At 43.3% G+C, this 18088-nt stretch overlaps 1 protein-coding gene across 1 annotated transcript in view; it reads right to left on the bottom strand.

The window, feature by feature from the left end:
- Positions 1-9113: 9113 nt before the first annotated feature.
- Positions 9114-18088, bottom strand: part of tmem237a (transmembrane protein 237a) — a 10806-nt gene continuing 1831 nt past the window's right edge. Inside the window, exons 2-11 of the mRNA XM_063212929.1 lie at positions 17749-17826; positions 15974-16129; positions 14996-15098; positions 14278-14420; positions 13783-13888; positions 13384-13575; positions 12966-13039; positions 10590-10677; positions 10045-10166; positions 9114-9402 (exon numbers count right to left, since the gene is read on the bottom strand). Coding sequence (XP_063068999.1) covers positions 9338-9402; positions 10045-10166; positions 10590-10677; positions 12966-13039; positions 13384-13575; positions 13783-13888; positions 14278-14420; positions 14996-15098; positions 15974-16129; positions 17749-17821 — 1122 coding nt within the window. The 5' untranslated portion in view covers positions 17822-17826 and the 3' untranslated portion in view covers positions 9114-9337. The remainder of the gene's footprint in view (positions 9403-10044; positions 10167-10589; positions 10678-12965; positions 13040-13383; positions 13576-13782; positions 13889-14277; positions 14421-14995; positions 15099-15973; positions 16130-17748; positions 17827-18088) is intronic.

The raw sequence follows: 18088 nt of genomic DNA, 5'->3' as shown, positions 1-18088 counted from the left end.
AAAAAAAAAAAAAACTCTCCAGAAAGCCAGAAAACTGGTTTCTGACAATAAGACACTGTAATGTCGCGGACTTGACAATGACACAATCACAAGATGAAATTGACAATATTGGTAATGTCATTTTGGACTAAAACTACATGCATTCATTGTTTACTGGGTATGCTCATTCAAACTGGTCATGTTCCAAAAATATTTTATTACTTTACGTTGACAATGTTGCAAAATGTTACAACACACACACGCACGCACGCACGCACGCACGCACGCACGCACGCACGCACGCACGCACGCACGCACGCACGCACACACGCACGCACACACACACACACACACAAATATATTCAGACATGTTTGCCTTAATTGCAACAAAATAATGTTAAAAACTTTAAAAAGTTTTAAAACGACTTTAAAATGTCCCAGTGGAAGAAGTAAAACAACTATTGGTCAGATGTAATTGTTTTGAAGAAAGTATCTTATCTACTTGTAACAAGTAAACATTTTTACCTCCTCAATCGCCAAATTCTGAAAATGAAATGTAAAATGGAAGTCAGATTGTATTAATTGAAAGCCATATTTCATTGCAACATCCAGGAATATTGTATACCAGACTACTATTAGTTTCAGTCCAGAAGTATTGCTTTATTATGCATGTCTATATGATGTATGTTGTTTTATAATGGAAAGCCTGTATCTCTTTATCCTTTTGCCAATGAATTGTACTAAATGCACAATACAGTAGTTTGTCCTATGGCAGATGGGAAGCTAATAGTGTTACTCTATAGTGTGTGTGTGTGTGTGTGTGTGTATGTGTATGTGTGTGTGTGTGTGTGTCTGTCTGTCTGTCTGTCTGTCTGTCTGTCTGTCTGTCTGTCTGTCTGTCTGTCTGTCTGTCTGTCTGTCTGTCTGCGCGTACATTTTTTTTCACATTTCTCTGCAAATTCTTGAATGGTATTTCTACAACTACACGTACATGTCAGCAGCAAACAATAAATTACAAATATTAGGCTATACCACCAAAAAGTAATGTGTCTTAAACATACTATAACCAGGGCAGCATAAAATTTAATAATGACGTCATTATTAACAGTATGTCAAGGTCAATGTTTTTTAACTACGTTTTTTTCCACATTTTGTTTGTCTCTGTGTGGCTGTCTGCCTTACTCTCTAACCTCTGATCATTTGTCTATCAAAAAGCAAATGTTTTGAATTGAATTGTTCTGGAATGTGTACAGTATGTTGATGGGCTACCTTCACTGAGTTGGTGCTGTTAAATACTAGGAAAATACAGGATAAATAGCATTAAAGGCCACCTCTTCATTTTATGATTCACATGTTACCCATAGCCTGCTTAAGCCTTCATATCTGAATTTTGTTTAAATTTCACAACACTACTGTACACTTAGCTAACACGTATCCAAAGCGACTTACAGGTGTTTACACGATATTGGCTACAGTCCCTGGAGCAATATAGGGATAGGTGCTTTGCTCAAGGGCACTTCATACATGGATCAAGGTGTACGGTAGAGAGAGAAAAGGGTGGCTTTCGGACCTGCAAACCTCTGATCTCTATGTCCACTTCCCTAGGGGGAGAGACAAGGGTGGGATTCAAAGCTGCAACCACCTGATCATTAATACACCTTCCTGTGGAAGAGACATGTCTAATGAGCCACTTGTGCCGTCACGTCAGTAATTAGGCATGTGTAAGTGGCTAACATGTGAATCCTAATCTAAAGTGTTACCCATGAAAGAAAATAAAATAAGGAAGACAGAGGCCTGCATTCTCTTGAGTGCTTTAGTTAGGCACACTATATAGTTATATATATAGTTTTGTTTTGCTGTTTTTTTTCCGTTTGTGTTTTTCACATGAAAACACTTACAACAACCACTTGTAATAGAATGTTCTTATACCGGTTTCCTTCCAATGTCCAAACATTGTTTGTATTGTGTTGTGAAGGTTGAAAAATAAAACAGTGTGTTAGAAGGTCATGGGATGTGTTTGTCCATTGCATTATTAGGCTACATTACACTCAGCTGACTCTCTCTTGTCTAGACCGAACAGCCATTGGAAACACATTATAATAACAGTCCTATTAAAAACGGTATTAACAGTTAATGAACATTTATTTGTTAATGAATTATTTACATTTCCCCGGATTGCCATCGTTTGTAAATGTTTTGGTGATAATTAGTTCACGATTTACAAAGTGTTTCTGACGCTTTTTTTAGACTATTTTTAGGTTTTACCCAAAAATCCAGTTCAGGAGTAAACACCTGGCCACACCAGTGACTCTACTGAGGAACTGGCTCAGAGATGGTTGATAAGGAAGAGGCAGTTCATTGGACTTTCTTGGTCATTCCAGACAAAGGGAATTAAGAGTTAGGCTAAACCCATTGACCTTCATGTTCCATTTTTGGGCAACAGTGGCGGCTCATGGAGCCATGACACACAGAGTGCATCTTAATATGCGACCTTGCCTCCTCCACTTGCCTCCTCCACTTGCTTCTCGTCATGATGACATGACTGACAACAGCATTATATTTCAATATCTTGCAAAACCTCAATTGTAGAGTCTTTTTCTCATTTGCAATTGGGATGGTGAATGAAAAACAGTCCCTCAAAAGTTGTTGTGGCTAAGCTGACAGCTGGGAAACTTTATCGTTTTCTCCACGGAGGAGGGGCCAGGAGGCGGGACGAGGAGACAAGCGTAAGTGGAGGAGGCAAGGTCGCATATTAAGACGCACCCACAGATTGCAAAAGAATCATCTAATAGAGTAAGAGGATTCAAACCCTGCCTAGCCAATGCAAAGGAGTGTGCTCAAGTTCGGTCTCCTAAGGGGGCGTCGTCCCTTCCTTCTTCCTCTCTTTCTGTTGCGTTAGGTGACACCTTCAATAACATGCGCGCTACCGCCATCTGCAGCACTAAGTGAAAGCCTTTTTTTATGATATCCATGTGTTCTTTCACAAATGCATATTTTTCTGGTTTTAATAAACAGATTGGTTGTGTAAAGTTTTTTGTGAATGTGATTATTTAAAAATGGAGAGGAGAGAACAGTGAAGTGAGCTGCAGGGGTAGAGAGGAGAGGGGGGGGGAGAGGGAAGATAAACAGAGACAAGAGGGAGGGAGGAGTGAGATGGAAGGATAGAGAGGAAAAGAGGTGGAGGAGAGAAGAGTGATTGAGAGGAGAGGAGAGGGTGGAGGAGAGCAGAGGGAAGAGGAGAGAAGAGAGATAAAGAAGAGAGGGAGGGCGAACAAGATGCAGTGATAGGGAAGAAAGGAGAGGGAGGAGGGACAAGAGGTAGGGATAGGAGAGAGGAGAGAGATCAAGACAAAGAGCAGGTGGAAGAGAAGAGAGGGCGGAACACCATGATGGAGGGATGCCGTAGAGCCCCCATACTCAAATAGCGGCCCGCGGGGCATCTATTTTTGGCCCTTGAATAGCAGTAGCTGCAGCTAGTTGCTAACACAAATGAAGGCAAACTGTGTTTGAGCTCTGCTGGCAGCTAACTATTGGTAGCCTATTAAAAACGGATTGCTTAATAAACTTTTCACACTCTTAAACAGTCCCCAAATAGTTCGTTTGGAATGCTAAGACCCTCATAAGACTGCAAACAAAGTTATGAGAAACTTGACAATTTATTATTGGCTTTTGCATTTAATCAACATTGCATCAAATGTGCCAACGTGTCGGCCCGGCCCGGCCCTTTATTGGGAGGAATTTTGAAAAACTGGCCCTCGGGGAAATTTAATTGAGTACCCCTGCCGTAGAGAGAGGAGAGCAGGAACAAGATAGAGTGGAGAGGGTGGAAAAATAAAGAGAGTTCGAGAGAAGAGAGAGGAGGGTAGGGTAGAAAGGAGAGGAGAGGAGGAATAAGGATGGAGAGGAGAGGGGAGAAAGGAGAGATAGGGTGGAGGACCCAAGCTGGACTCGAACCTTGTGCACTGCACCACTAGCCAGGCCATGCCCTCCTAGTGACACAACACCTTCGGCATTGCTTCTAGTCAGGCCAGGAGCAATACNAAATGTGTATTGTATATTTGTATATTGTCACGCTCCAGAGAAATCGGGGACTCTACCCACTTTGTTGGGAAGCGATCAACTTTGAGCTGCTCGCTCCAACAGCCCTGGGTAAAGGCGTGTTCAAGGCAGTGACATGGTTTTAGCAGAGACATTCTATTGGGACTAAGAAAATGTTTTTTTAAAAACTTGGGCAGAGGCATTTCTGGCCTCGACCAGTAGCAAACCGTGTGAGGCTGCTTAACCACGGCGTTAGGGAAACATTATTCGTTATCATCTTGGTCAAACCAACTGGACGGTAGTTGGCCTACGGTACGAGATTTGAAAGTCGATGATAATCAGGCAACTGCACCAGAGCACCCCCTATTTTGTTTTCTGTTTTCATTTTTTGTTGTGAGTTCTTGAGGAGGTGGTTGTGAGTCATGTTGTTTCCGTGGTAATGAGATTAGGTAGATGTTTGCGGTTAAGAGGAGAGATGGGTGCTAAACTGTGGCCACTGCTGTTGCAGAGGAAGACGCTTAGATGGAAAAAGTAGGTCAAGAGTTTCATACCGTCACACCACCTAGCTGATATGAGAGCCGATAAACCCAGACTCATGGTTGATGTCCTTTTTTTGTCTTCTGTATGCCACTTTAATAGTATTCTAGCGAGAGAGAGAGAGAGAGATTCCACTGAGTTCCGTTCAAGAGTAGGAAAGTGCAAGGGTAGCAGAGGGTTGTCAAGTCTTGACAAGTACTGTAGATCGACACACAAAGAACAAACACTGAACCCTGAATTTAGGCAACCATGTATGCACGAGCATTTATCTTACTGTTTTTCCTCTCTGGAGCCCACCTCAGTCAAGATCCTGAACATTTTTTCACAGAAAAGGGATCCAGAATTGGTCGACAACTTGGCGAGTCTGACTACACCGTTCTCTACAAGGTCTTGACAGATGAAGATCTGCTTGTGGTGAACTGCTCCCAACCAGAGACACAACTAGAAGGCTATGATGTTCAATGCCATGACTCTGGTAAATCATTCTTTATAATAGACAACCTCACTGTGGGCCAGAGTGGAGTCTACAGGTATGAGGGCTGGACTGGAGGAAACATCTCAGCTAATGGCAGCTTTCACCTCACTGTCTGTGAAGAAAAATATGAGGAATCCTTTTCAGAATATGAAGACAGTGGTGTAGTGTGTAGGTCTGACTCTGCTCTAGGGAATGAGACCAGTATGCAGGTGTATCAGGATCGTGGGAATCCCACTTTAGTCCTGGACACCAATTTGTCACTGGAGCCACTCCAGGAGGATCTGAGGGGCCGACTGCAGGTGGATCTCAACGCCTCTCTGGTCAGGTACTCAGAGTTAAATGAAAATGAATGGTATGACTTTTATTGCACAATATGGAACAAAGCTTATTGCCATACTTTATTCAGGACGTCTATCAACCTACCACCTATAAATGTCTTTGGATACGAAAATGAGAACCTGACTCTGCCATGTGTGTTCAGAGGGGAGATGCCTGGCCAAGTGCACTGGTCTTCTCCCACTGGTGACGTCAGGCTCAGCAACAATCAGACCCTGCAACAGGAAGTGATGTATATGCTGAACGGCAGCCAGACTGGAGACTACTCCCTCATCATTCCCTCTATGTCACAACAACACTCTGGAGAATATACATGTAGAGGACCTAACAGAAGGAGGGTTTTTCGGCTATTTCTTTGCTCAAAAGTCTCACCCTTACATGTGATGTTTTCTCACAGTGAAAGTGTCCGCTTGGATGTTACTGCAGACAATCTATCTTCCGTATTTGAATTTGGCTTTTTCAGGCCTGATTCCCAATGGTACCGTCAGAAACTTCAACAACCACAGGTTTTAATTGTAGACTCCTGGGATGAGTCTGTGGCCATGCCTGAGGATCTGATGGGCAGAGTGACTGTGGACAGCTCTTATTACTCTCTGCTCATCTCCAACCTCACAGCAGAGGACAGCGCTGTGTACATGTGGAGAGAAAGAGATCTTACATATCTTACAGCCAATGGAAGTACAGCTTGCATTGAGAGGGATATCCACCTTGTGTACAGGGATCCGTTTGGTGTGGACTCTCACTTCTACAGGGTGTACGGGTTACTGCTGGGCTGTGTGCTGCCAGGGATGGCGGCTGCTGTGATCTGGCTCAAGTCGAGGAGGAGAGGAGGGGTGCTGACGTCTGGTGGTCAAGAGATTGAACTGCAGGACATTGGAAATGACGTCTTCGATGACGTGGAGGAGGAGGAAGCTGAGTCAGAGGTGTGATGGGGGGGGGGATGGCTTCAGTCTGTGGTGCCTGAAGATATAATGTCCTTCTGAACCCATAATGCTCCACTGTCCTCTCAGTCGCTATAGAAGATAAGATGTAGGCTAAACTATCCCAAGCTTAGTAGTCGTATAGCCATCGAATATTTTACATTGGCCTTTGCAAGAGAGTGTGTGTGTGTGTGTGTGTGTGTGTGTGTGCGCGCACGCGCGTGTGTATTTGTGTACCCTTACTGTATTTGACACAAAAATCCCTGTGTTCTTTCACAAATGTATATTTGTATTTCTATTTTGCTATTTTCAAAAAAGAGAGTGGTTGTCTAAAGTTTTTGTAAATGTGATTATTTGAAATGGAGAGGGGAAGAAAAAGTGAAATGAGGGGAGAGGGGGAGGAGAGAAAAGAAGCAGAGTGAGAGAAGAGAGATAGTATAGAGAAATAGATAGAAGGGGGAGGAGAGAAGAGACATAGAGAGAAGAGGGAGGAGGGGGTAGATGGGAGAGGAGAGGGTGAAGGAGTGAGAAAGAGAGGGGAGGACGGAGGACCCAGGCTGTACTTGAACCTGCAGCATGGCATCATCAATTAAAGTAAGATAACACACTGATTTGAATCGTCTATTGCGTTTGTGGACTAGGCCTACGCCTTTGTATGTTGACTCGTGCTCCAAAACGTCCTGTGACATGTTAGATTTAGGGATGCTTTTAGTCTGGACACAATTTTGCAACAAATTTGCCTTTTCCCTCGCTTGATTCACGGATTTTTTTCACAGAAAAGAGATCTAGAATTGTCATCTACTTGGTGAGGCTGACTACTCCGTACTCTACAGGGTCTCGACAGGAGAAGATCTAGGCCTACTTGTGGTCAACTGCTCCCAACCAGAGATACTATTGCAAGCCTATGATGTCCTATGTTATGACTCTCGTAAAGCATCTTTGATAATGGACATATTTTATAAGCAGTCATGCTATTAGTAATACCGTACGTTACAACTTGATCATTGGCATTTTAGTAACAACAAACTTAAAAGCTCCTTTAATCGCTTAGGTAGAATTATCTTAATGGTTTTTGTTTTTAATAGTTTTTGAAGTTCATTTATTTTTTATTTATTTCATTTTGTTTTGCCATTTTATAGCATGAACACTGTTGGCTCCCCTGGCTCTCTCCTGGTGCATAATGTTAGATAATACAGCAAACACAGAGACCAAAATCAGACATACACTCATTTTATTGTCTCACTGGAATGTTATTAAAAAATTATATTATACAAATATGAGCAAACGTACAGCCTAAAAACATATAAATGAAAGTAGAAAATAATGGTTGCTAGGGGCAGGGCGTGGTTTGTAGGGGGGCGGGGGGTGCAGTCCTCTCTTTTATTTTTTAATATTCACACACTGCTGTTCTTGTATTTCTCTGGTGAGCACAGAGACTATCCCCCTTCATAACAATAAAGACATCTTCACTGATTCCACATATTATCCCCGTCCCTGAAGAACTTGCATCGTGGTTATGGGAGGAGAATCTAAGACACATATGTTGAAGTCATGTTGAAGGACATTGTATAGGTTATGCTGGAATGGTAGCAGTCATTTACCGGTACAGGTCACATTAGAGGTAATATAGAGCAGAGACGGTGGAAAAGGAAGACACGATTCAAGCCCATACTTTTCCGTGAGCCATGTGACGTCAGCTGACCCTTTAGGACAGTGTTTCCCAACCTTTTTTGTCCTGCGTACCCCCTAAGCAATTTTGTCATATGATGAGTACCCCCTCGCCCTCATTCAGGCTCTGTTCCTCTATCCCAATGTGACTACACTCAATATATTTGTTATTATTACATTTTTCCGCGTACCCCTTGAGGTGTTCTTGTGTACCCCCAGTGGTACATGTACCCCTGGTTGGGAAACACTGCTTTAGGAGACCAGCGAAGGTTGAGAATATAAAAGTTCCCTCAGTGCTATGGATGGCGGTAGCGCACATGTTATGCAAGCCACCACTAAAATGGAATCTGAGGAAGACCGAGAGGTCGAAACGTCATTGCCATTGAATGAATGACTAAAAAGAAGAAAAAATAACCTATAAATAACCCTTTTTTCAAAAAATACATAATCTTTTTGTTCAGCACCAGGGATTGTGCACAAGTAACTCTCTACAAGTCTACCACTAAAATGCCACAGAAATACAGTAGAAGAAGGTTGAGACAATGCCCTCTTAGGAGCCCGAACCTGAGCACTCTCTGTGGCATGGTTAGGTTTATCTTGGTCTACCATATTGACTGTCTTTGTATAGAGGTCATGAGGTGATGTTGGAGGTCATTTAGAGATCACGTGAGGGTCATATATAGAGGTCATGAGGTGATGTTGGAGGTCATTTAGAGATCACGTGAGGGTCATAGAGGTCGTGGCGGCTGTCATCAGAGAAAGTGGTGTATATGGGAAGGCTCACTCCCATTGGCCCCTTAAAATCGTGCAGTTCCACCTAAATGGTGACCACGGGCAAGTGATGACTGGGAAAACTGAGTGGCACTCAATAGAGCTGAATGCTAAAATATGTTTTACTCCAATTTTCATTGATCAACCTCATGAATACAAATTTCCTATTGAGAACTGTGGTTGGTATTATATAAGAGGAGGTATGGTCAAGTTCTTTGTGTGTTCACAAGATTTTTTACATTGTGCTAATTTTTATGGATTTGGTCTCATAAATACAGCTTGCTGACTCATTATATAGGTAATTACATTTTAACAAATGAAATGATCGCTCAAATCAGTTCTTTGTATAACTAGATTTGAATGTAAAATAAAATATAAAAAATTCTACAATGAGAAAACATACGCCTTAGCCAAGTTATTTTTGGCAGCTCCATTGAAACTCATTCATTTTTCATTGGCCTGCGATCGCCAACTAGAGATGCAGTACCATCCACACATCTTCAGCCGCTGACCCTTCTCAGTGATTTTAGATTTCTCTGAGGTCATGATGGATGTGATTTAGACGTGATGGATGTGATGCTAGAGGTCATAGAGGTCATGCAGATGGCGGCGTTCATGTGGGGCTATCTATCTTCTCCTCGTGCTTGTAGTCTTCCACTTCCATCGCCATGAGAAACTCTGCAGGGCGAGAGAAGGAAGCGAAGATATGGCTTTTGAAATTATTACACTTACTTAAAGGGGTATGCCACTATTTTGGGGCTTAATACAGTTAAAATCGTAGGCCAGGGTTTATAAAGGTGGTAAAGTGACTTATTTTTCATGTTACGTGTAAGCGTTGTCTTGTTAAGACAAGTTAAAGAGGGAGCATGTCGCTAAGCTAGTGAAAGTCAATGGATCCGTGTAGCATTGTAGCTTGCTACACGGATCCATTGACTTTCACTAGCTTAGCGACATACTATCCTGCAACATACTACCCACACATGCATGGTTACATTACAATGTAGTCAGCTTTCTTTCTCACACAAATACACACACATACAGATGCACGCACCTATTCTAATGGAGGCAGAATTTGTCCTGGATAGTGTGAGCATTACAACTGCATGTCGAAATTGGCAGAAGTTATCCTGTAACATACTACCCAAACATGCATGGTTACATTACAATGTAGTCAGCTTTCTTTCTCACACAAATACACACACATACAGACAGACACACGCACGCACACACGCACACGCACGCATGGAGGCACACACACACGCACACTCACACACACACACACACACACGCACACTCACACACACACACATAAACACAGACCTTCAGTGTAGTCCATGTCTGGTCGTGTGGAGATGAACATCCAGGCTAAGCCCACCAGTAGAGCCACCACCACGTTCACCACCACCCACGGCTTCAGCAGTTGCTGTTCTGTACCGGGAGGCCTGATACACATCAAGACACAAGAGTCAGGGTGTGTGTGTGTGTCTGTGTGTTTGTGTATGTGTGTGTGTGTGTGTGTGTGTGTGTGTGTGTGTGAGTGAGTGAGTGAGTGAGAGAGAGAGAGAGAGAGAGAGAGAGAGAGAGAGAGAAAGAGAGGGAGAGAGAGAGAGAAAGAGAGGGAGAGAGAGAGAGAGAGAGAGAGAGAGAGAAACACACCACTAGGAGCTCTTGCTCCGGGCCAGCAGGCCTGTTTGGATAGGGGAGGGTTCAGTGTCAGTGTGTGTGTGTGTGTGTGTGTGTGTGTGTGTGTGTGTGTGTGTGTGTGTGTGTGTGTGTGTGTGTGTGTGTCTGTCTGTCTGTCTGTCTGTCTGTCTGTCTGTCTGTCTGTCTGTCTGTCTGTCTGTCTGTCTGTCTGTCTGTCCTACCAAAGCGTTTCGTTGGCTGAGGGGTAAAGGTGGATGCGATCGCTTGTCATCTGTTGGCTCAGAGTGAGGATGAGCGCGGTGAAGTACACTGCAACAACATGAAGAACAGCACACAGGAACAACACTGAATTACATGAAATTACATTACACTTAGCTGACCTTTTTTTGATGATTTTTTTTCATGATGACATTCTAACTCACCAGAAATAAACCCCCATTGAAAATGAATGGGATGTTATGTCTGGTGAGTTAGAATGTCATCACCTCCAAAGCACCTAAACGTGGCATGGAAATCTACGGGTATATTGAAGAGTGAAGTGTGGGTCACCAGACCAAACAAACAAAAACATCTGAGAGCAAAGCATCAAGGATATCTGGGCTTCCATAACTCCCATGCAATGCCCTGCCATTGACTTCAATGTTAATGCAGCATTCCAGGTTACAGCTTATAACCAAGTTTTGAACATTGAAATGTAATTTAGAAGGTACCAAATGCCAACTGTTTTGATGTAAATGAGAAAAAAAGGAAGAAATTTGGATTACAACACTACAAAACTGTTTTGCGTAATAATTTGGAACAGAGCATTTTGGGCATTTTAAGTTTTTTATTATTTTAAAAAATACCGTTATCATTGGAAGGTTCTAGGGCTGGGCAACGTTAACGCGTTAACTATTGAGGTCAATATCGCCCGACAATTTTGTTAACGCTATAATGCAGCAGGTTTTTTTCATGTTTTTTTTTTTTTTTTGCTTTTTATGACCGTCGTTCGTGGCCTTTATTTTGAAAGCGTCAGTGCGCTTGTTGCTGATTCCAGTGACTGCTGACAGAAAAGAAGAATATCTAGAAAAGTAGGCAAAACAATAGGCATAGCCTACAGAAGGACGTCAACTTCTGAATGGACATTTTCGGTACACAGTTCTACAGTCCTCCTTGCGCAACTCTCGAGCAGCATGTGGCTCGCCTTTGCAGCTCGCAAGGTTAGTCTATTGTACAGTCAGCATGAAAAGGTAGTCTTTATGCTGGCTGTCTATCAGCTGTCAATAACGCCACACGGACTTACTAAAGCCCTGATCAAAAAGCGGACTGCGAGATATTACATTCTTCACGCAACGTTTTGGTTTCTACATGGCGCTGCGCGTGCATAGTAGGCTGCATCAACATGGTAGGCTATGATTTCGCGACATCGGCAACCTCGTCAGCATTTAAGATAGTGTTAGTCATGTCAACGTTATTGTTTTGAAAGATGTAATTGCTGCCAATGCCAACAGACAGTCAATTAGTTTCTAGTCGCTGAAACACCTTAAATAATAGCGACAGATAAGACAGAAGGTGGGAGTCTTTGACAGTAAGAGAAGGCGGGACATATCTCACAGACGCACACCTGCCTGTTGCCTGTTTTTTTAAGTGACAAGTTTTTTTTCTTGTAGGCCCATGAAGACCATCCTAATTTGAGTTTCTAATTTCTAATATATCAGTTTCAGTAGCCTACAATCTTAAATAGCCCTAGTGTAATATTGTATGCAATCATTTGTTTCATTAGTAGGCCTACATTGGATAGCCATATAGCCTACTATATAATTTAGACCGATAGGTTGGCAAATAGCCTACAATTCCATTGTGGAACATTATATTAGACCTACATCTACGCAGTACATATGCAAATTATTATTAATTATTTTATTTTATTAATATATAAAATATATTTTTTGAATTTATTATTTATTTAATGTATTATTTATTATTATTATTATTATTTCGCGTGCTATGCGATTTATCACAGAAAGTCATTGAGTTTGAAAGATTTTCATGTTTGCCCACCCCTAGAAGGTTCATTCAAAAACGTTTTAATTGTACTCTAATGGCTGAAGACTTGAAAATTATGACGACTGTCATTTCTATTGATTATTTGGGAAAACGGCAAAAAATGTCATTTGCGTAATGCCAATGTGGAATGCGGTGTAGAGATGCCAGAGCAACATGGAAATATTCAAATGGATGGAATGGGTAGTGCACTGCAATAGATTGTGATGTATCATGTGATGTATCACCAACTCTATGCATGTCTAAGTTAGACCAAGCGCATCTACATCGGTAATGAGAAAATGTTGCAGTTGGGGTAGGGAACACGTCTTTGCACCATCTATGGTTGGGGTATCAGTATGATTGCAAAGACATTTCATTCCTGCGATGTTTGTCGCCCCTTGCTGAGGTTTTTTAGCGAAGTGTGTGTCTGGCATTGCGACGATGCACACATTACGGCACTCCGCTTCACGTCGTGACCCACTCCCCTTGGCCGTTATCAATCAAGCATAACCCACGGCCTCTTGTGGCTTATTGCTTAATTGTAATGTACTGTGATACATTGCGATACTCACATAGGGATGCCAGAGCAGCAGGGTCCATGGTCAGCAGTCCCCTCAGGGCCAGTGAAGCTTTCGCCAGATTCACCCTAGCAACAGCACAGGGGACAGGCTATAGGTTACACACACACACACACACACACACACACACACACACACACACACACACACACACACACACACACACACACACACACACACACACACACACACACGCTACCTGTCGAAATCAGAGACCTTGCTGATGATGATAGGTAGGCACAGCATGGACTGTGCTGGGGCATGCAACACACACACACACACACACACACACACACACACACACACACACACACACACACACACACACACACACACACACACACACACACACACACACACACACACACACACACACACACACACAGACACACAGACACACACGCGGCGTTACCTGTCGAAAGCCGAGACGGTGCTGATGGTGATGAGCAGGTACAGTAGAGACTGCGCTGGGTAGGCCAGCGGGTGGTACTGCTGCAGGAGGTTGCGCAACGTCGAAAGCTGCTCCCCAGCCAACGTGTACACCACAATGATGTTCCACACCGCGTAGCCAGCCAGGAAACCATGGGAGAACAGGCCTATGATCCTGCAACACACACGCACACGCACGCACACGCACGCACACACACACACACACACATAAATACACATACAGTCTGTAAATGTATATTGCACTATAATGTTCCACAGAGCATAGTCAGCCAGGAAACCATAGTAGAACAAGCCAATGATCCTGCAACACACAACACATGCACACATACACACACGCACACACACGCACGCACACACACACCTGAATCCGCTGTGTACTCGCATGGCGACGTCTCGTGTGGACCACATGGTTCTGACTTCCATGAACTCATCCAGACCCAGATCCAGACGGTCTGGTGGGAACTGGCCTAAAGCAGAAGAGGAGTGGAGAAAAAAGTCAAATAAACACACACACACACACACACACACACACACACACACACACACACACACACACACACACACACACACACACACACACACACACACACACACACACACACACACACACACACAGGAGTCAAATGCAAACAAACACACAAATATACCTCAGACCTCGAGAGCTGGCCTAGAGGAGACGAGGAGAGGAAGAGAAGGACAAGAAGAGGAGCGGAGAGGACACATGGATAGAAGAGGAGGATGGGAGCAGAGGATGAGGAGCAGAGAGAAGAGGAGACACACACTCACACACACGCAAGCACACACACACACGCACACACACACACACACACACACACACACACACACACAGACTCACGGTTCCTCTCGACGAACACCTTGCCCATGGGCGGGGCTGAGAAGAGGGAGCGCTGGGGGATGGAGCCGTGGCCATCAGAGAGCTCCTCCTCCTCCTCCAGTGTCAACTCATTATGGAAGTGCATCTCCACCGGCTTTGGCTTCCTGCAGTGAATATTATATTATATGATATGATAAATGATATGATATATGATATGATATTACATTACATTACATTACATTACATTATATTACTTGTATATATTATATCGAATTATATTATATCAGTCCTGTCATGTCAGTCTGTAAATGTCAGTCCTGTGTATGTCTACAAGTATGTCCTTCATGGTATAGAGAGAAAACGTATTTCCTTGTGTGACCTGTGCACATGAAGAAACTGACAATAAAAGCTGACTTGACTTGACTTGATATCATATTATTCTGTATGAGGCTTCAGGAGGGAGGTTTACTAACGTTCTACACAGTACTCTGCTAGTTGGCATCCGTGTATGTGTGTGTGTGTGTGTGCATGTACATTTGTGTGTGTGTGTGTGTGTGTGTGTGTGTGTGTGTGTGTGTGTGTGTGTGTGTGTGTGTGTGTGTGTGTGTGTGTGTGCGCATGTACATTTGTGTGTGTGTGTGTGTGTGTGTGTGTGTGTGTGTGTGTGTGTGTGTGTGTGTGTGTGTGTGTGTGTGTGTGTGTGTGTGTGTGTGTGTGTGTGTGTGTGTGTGTGTCTCACTTCTTCCTCTTGGTCCTCCTGGTGACTCCTGGCTCCTCCCCATCCGCTGCAGGCCCCTCCCCCAGCTCACCATTGGCCAGATCTCCCTGCTCTGCCTCTAGGTCTACAGGACACACGCACACGCGTGCACACACACACACACACACACACACACACACACACACACACACACACACACACACACACACACACACACACACACACACACACACACACACACACACACACACACACACACACACACACACACACACACACACACGCATGCACAAACACATGCACAAACACACACACACAGTCAAAGATATACTGGTATATATCATTGTGTTATAATAAAATGTTCATGTGCTCGCCAAGTTATTTTACGAACCAACACACACTTGAGAAAACGCAATCACAGTATTGGAGATGCTGTGTTGACCACTCCTATGTATTGGAATGAATGGTTGAAGTCAAACCGCTGCCATGTTTAACCTGTGCTGAAATTAACTGTGACAAGGCGATACACACATTATCCTGCAGGATGTGCTAAACAACATACATGAAAAAAATAAGATATCGGAAGAAGACTGTGGCGCCCTCAGTTAAGCCACACCAGATGGTTAAATAAATGTCTGGTGTTCATACTTTATCTTACAGCAGTGGTTCTCAATTGGTCTTAGGACCCACCATTTTCCACTCTCATTCGGTCGCGACCCAATTTTTTTCAGATTGTATCTAAGACAACAGATGACAGAGTTCACTAGCCTATCAAAATAAAAGTAGTAAATTGTTGCAGGAAAAGTTGGATTTTTTTTTTTTTTTAGAATTACGTTTTTTTTACACCAAGGCTCCACGACCCACCCATGACCCCTCCGCGACCCACTTTTGGGTCGCGACCCACCAGTTGAGAAACACTGTCTTACAGTACTTATGGGTAGAGGAAATAGGCTGCACTCTCAGAGGCTGCCTTTAGGTGGAGCCATTGCAATACTGTACCAAGGTTTTGAGTCTTCTTTTTCTTTTTCTTCTTCTGTGGTGGGCTGGGGGCCGTCTCTAGCGTCAGGGGCTCCTGACTCTGGCTCTGGCTCACACGAGACTCACGCCTGCTGGTAAAACCCTCCAGCTCCACGCCTTCCTCTGGACCTGCTAGTGTGTGTGTGTGTGTGTGTGTGTGTGTGTGTGTGTGTGTGTGTGTGTGTGTGTGTGTGTGTGTGTGTGTGTGTGTGTGTGTGTGTGTGTGTGTGTGTGTGAGAGAGAGTGTTTGAGAGAGAGGGAGAGAAGGAGAGAGAGAGAGAGAGAGAGAGAGAGAGAGAGAGAGAGAGAGAGAGAGAAAGAGAGAGAGAGAGAGAGAGAGAGAGAGAGAGAGAGAGAGAGAGAGAGAGAGAGATTATTTGGGTTATTTGGGCATTTTGATATAAATACATACTTTTTCAAGTCTCCTAAAACATAATGCACACTTCAAATCATTAACCCCTTAGCGCAGAGCCTATGACATAACCTTACTGTCACCAAAATTGTAATGGCAAGGTCTTTTGACCTTGGGTATCTTGAAAGGAAAGGCGCAAAAATGTATCATTAATATGTTACTTAAGGCTCTCAGTAATGTCATAGCAATGTTGTTATGATGTATCTAAGCTTTTTTCAGCAAATAGTGAATAGGCCCGCCGGCAACCCCATTTGCACTAAGAGGCTACATCATTGTTAAATACTAGGTGGTCATTAAAATTCATAGACGTTTAGACTGTTTTCAAAGGGGCATTCAAAGGGCAATTCAAATCATGCTGATCAATTCAGGTCACACACTGTAAACTAGCAAGAATGGAATAGTCATCTGGCATACAGGGCATTTCCCCCATTTCTATGTTCTTAGTGAATGAACCACAATTGAGAGACCCCGTCAGCTAGGTCCGTTTGAGAACAAGTTTTGATAAAAAACCTATTTATTTATTTATTTGTGCTTTGGGGGCTTTTGGGGCCTTTATTGTGACATGACAGTGTGGGAAGAGACAGGAAATGAGCAGGAGATAGATTTGGGGTAGGGCTGGGAAATGACCCCGGCCGGACTCGAATTGGGGTCCCAATGGGCATGCAAGCCCAAATATGGGGGGTTTAGATAAACACCTATTTAACAATGGTTTAATCTCTTTGTACAGAGGCTCCTTTATAACCTTATTGTCACCAAAATTATAATGATTAAGTTGTGATCTTTGTGATGATTTCATAGTTGTTATGATGTACTCAAAGCAGAGTCCCTGTGGACTTAGTTCAGTGGTTCTTAACCTTTTTTTGTTTGCGCACCCCCTTAACTGTGCCGAAGACAAGCCGCGCACCCCCAACACAAACTTCTACATGTGTATGCACTAAAAAATGATAAATGAGTGATTAATTACAATGATTCTCGCTTTAGACATGAATCAATACCTGAATGACTTCAAATGGGTACCAAAACTTGTTTAATTTGGACTTTATTTGACCTAATTATAATGTTTGCAAGTGTAATTTTGGTCACAACCTCTACACAAACAAAATTCTGTGCACCCCCTGGAATCTCTGGCGCACCCCCAGGGGGAGCCCGCACCCCAGGTTAAGAACCACTGACTTAGTTCATAGTTTTTTTCTTCTTAGTTTTTTCTCTATATGTCTGGGGCTGGATCTGGCATCTGGCATCTGGCAGGCCGCATCCGGCACTCAGGCCTTATGTTTGACACCCCTGGACTATAGAGCGTATACATTTTTGGGCATGCCCCACTGTATATTTCCCAGTACTCAACTCTTCTTCTCCGGGCTGTCGGCTTCCATCACTTCCTTCTTGGCTTTCTTCTTCTTGGTTTTCGCCATGGGCATCTCATCTGGAGTCAAATAAAATCACAGCCACACAAAGCAGATGACTGAATTAATCAAAGAGGACCAAATCAGCCAACTGGTGCAGTGATAAAGAGTTTGGCAAAACACAAAATGGATACATAAAAGTAATCCAGCTAACCTCTGACAAGAAGCCTCAAGTATCCTAACATATGTAGGACATCACTATACACCCCTTCATGTATTTAATTCAGTCATGGGTAAGCGGTTAGGGCAAAGAGAGTAGGAGTAAGATGATTCAAACTCCGC

The sequence above is a fragment of the Engraulis encrasicolus genome, chromosome 13 (assembly GCF_034702125.1).
Source record: "Engraulis encrasicolus isolate BLACKSEA-1 chromosome 13, IST_EnEncr_1.0, whole genome shotgun sequence".
Taxonomy (NCBI): Eukaryota; Metazoa; Chordata; class Actinopteri; order Clupeiformes; family Engraulidae; genus Engraulis; species Engraulis encrasicolus.
This window is presented reverse-complemented; position numbering and strand designations above follow the sequence as displayed.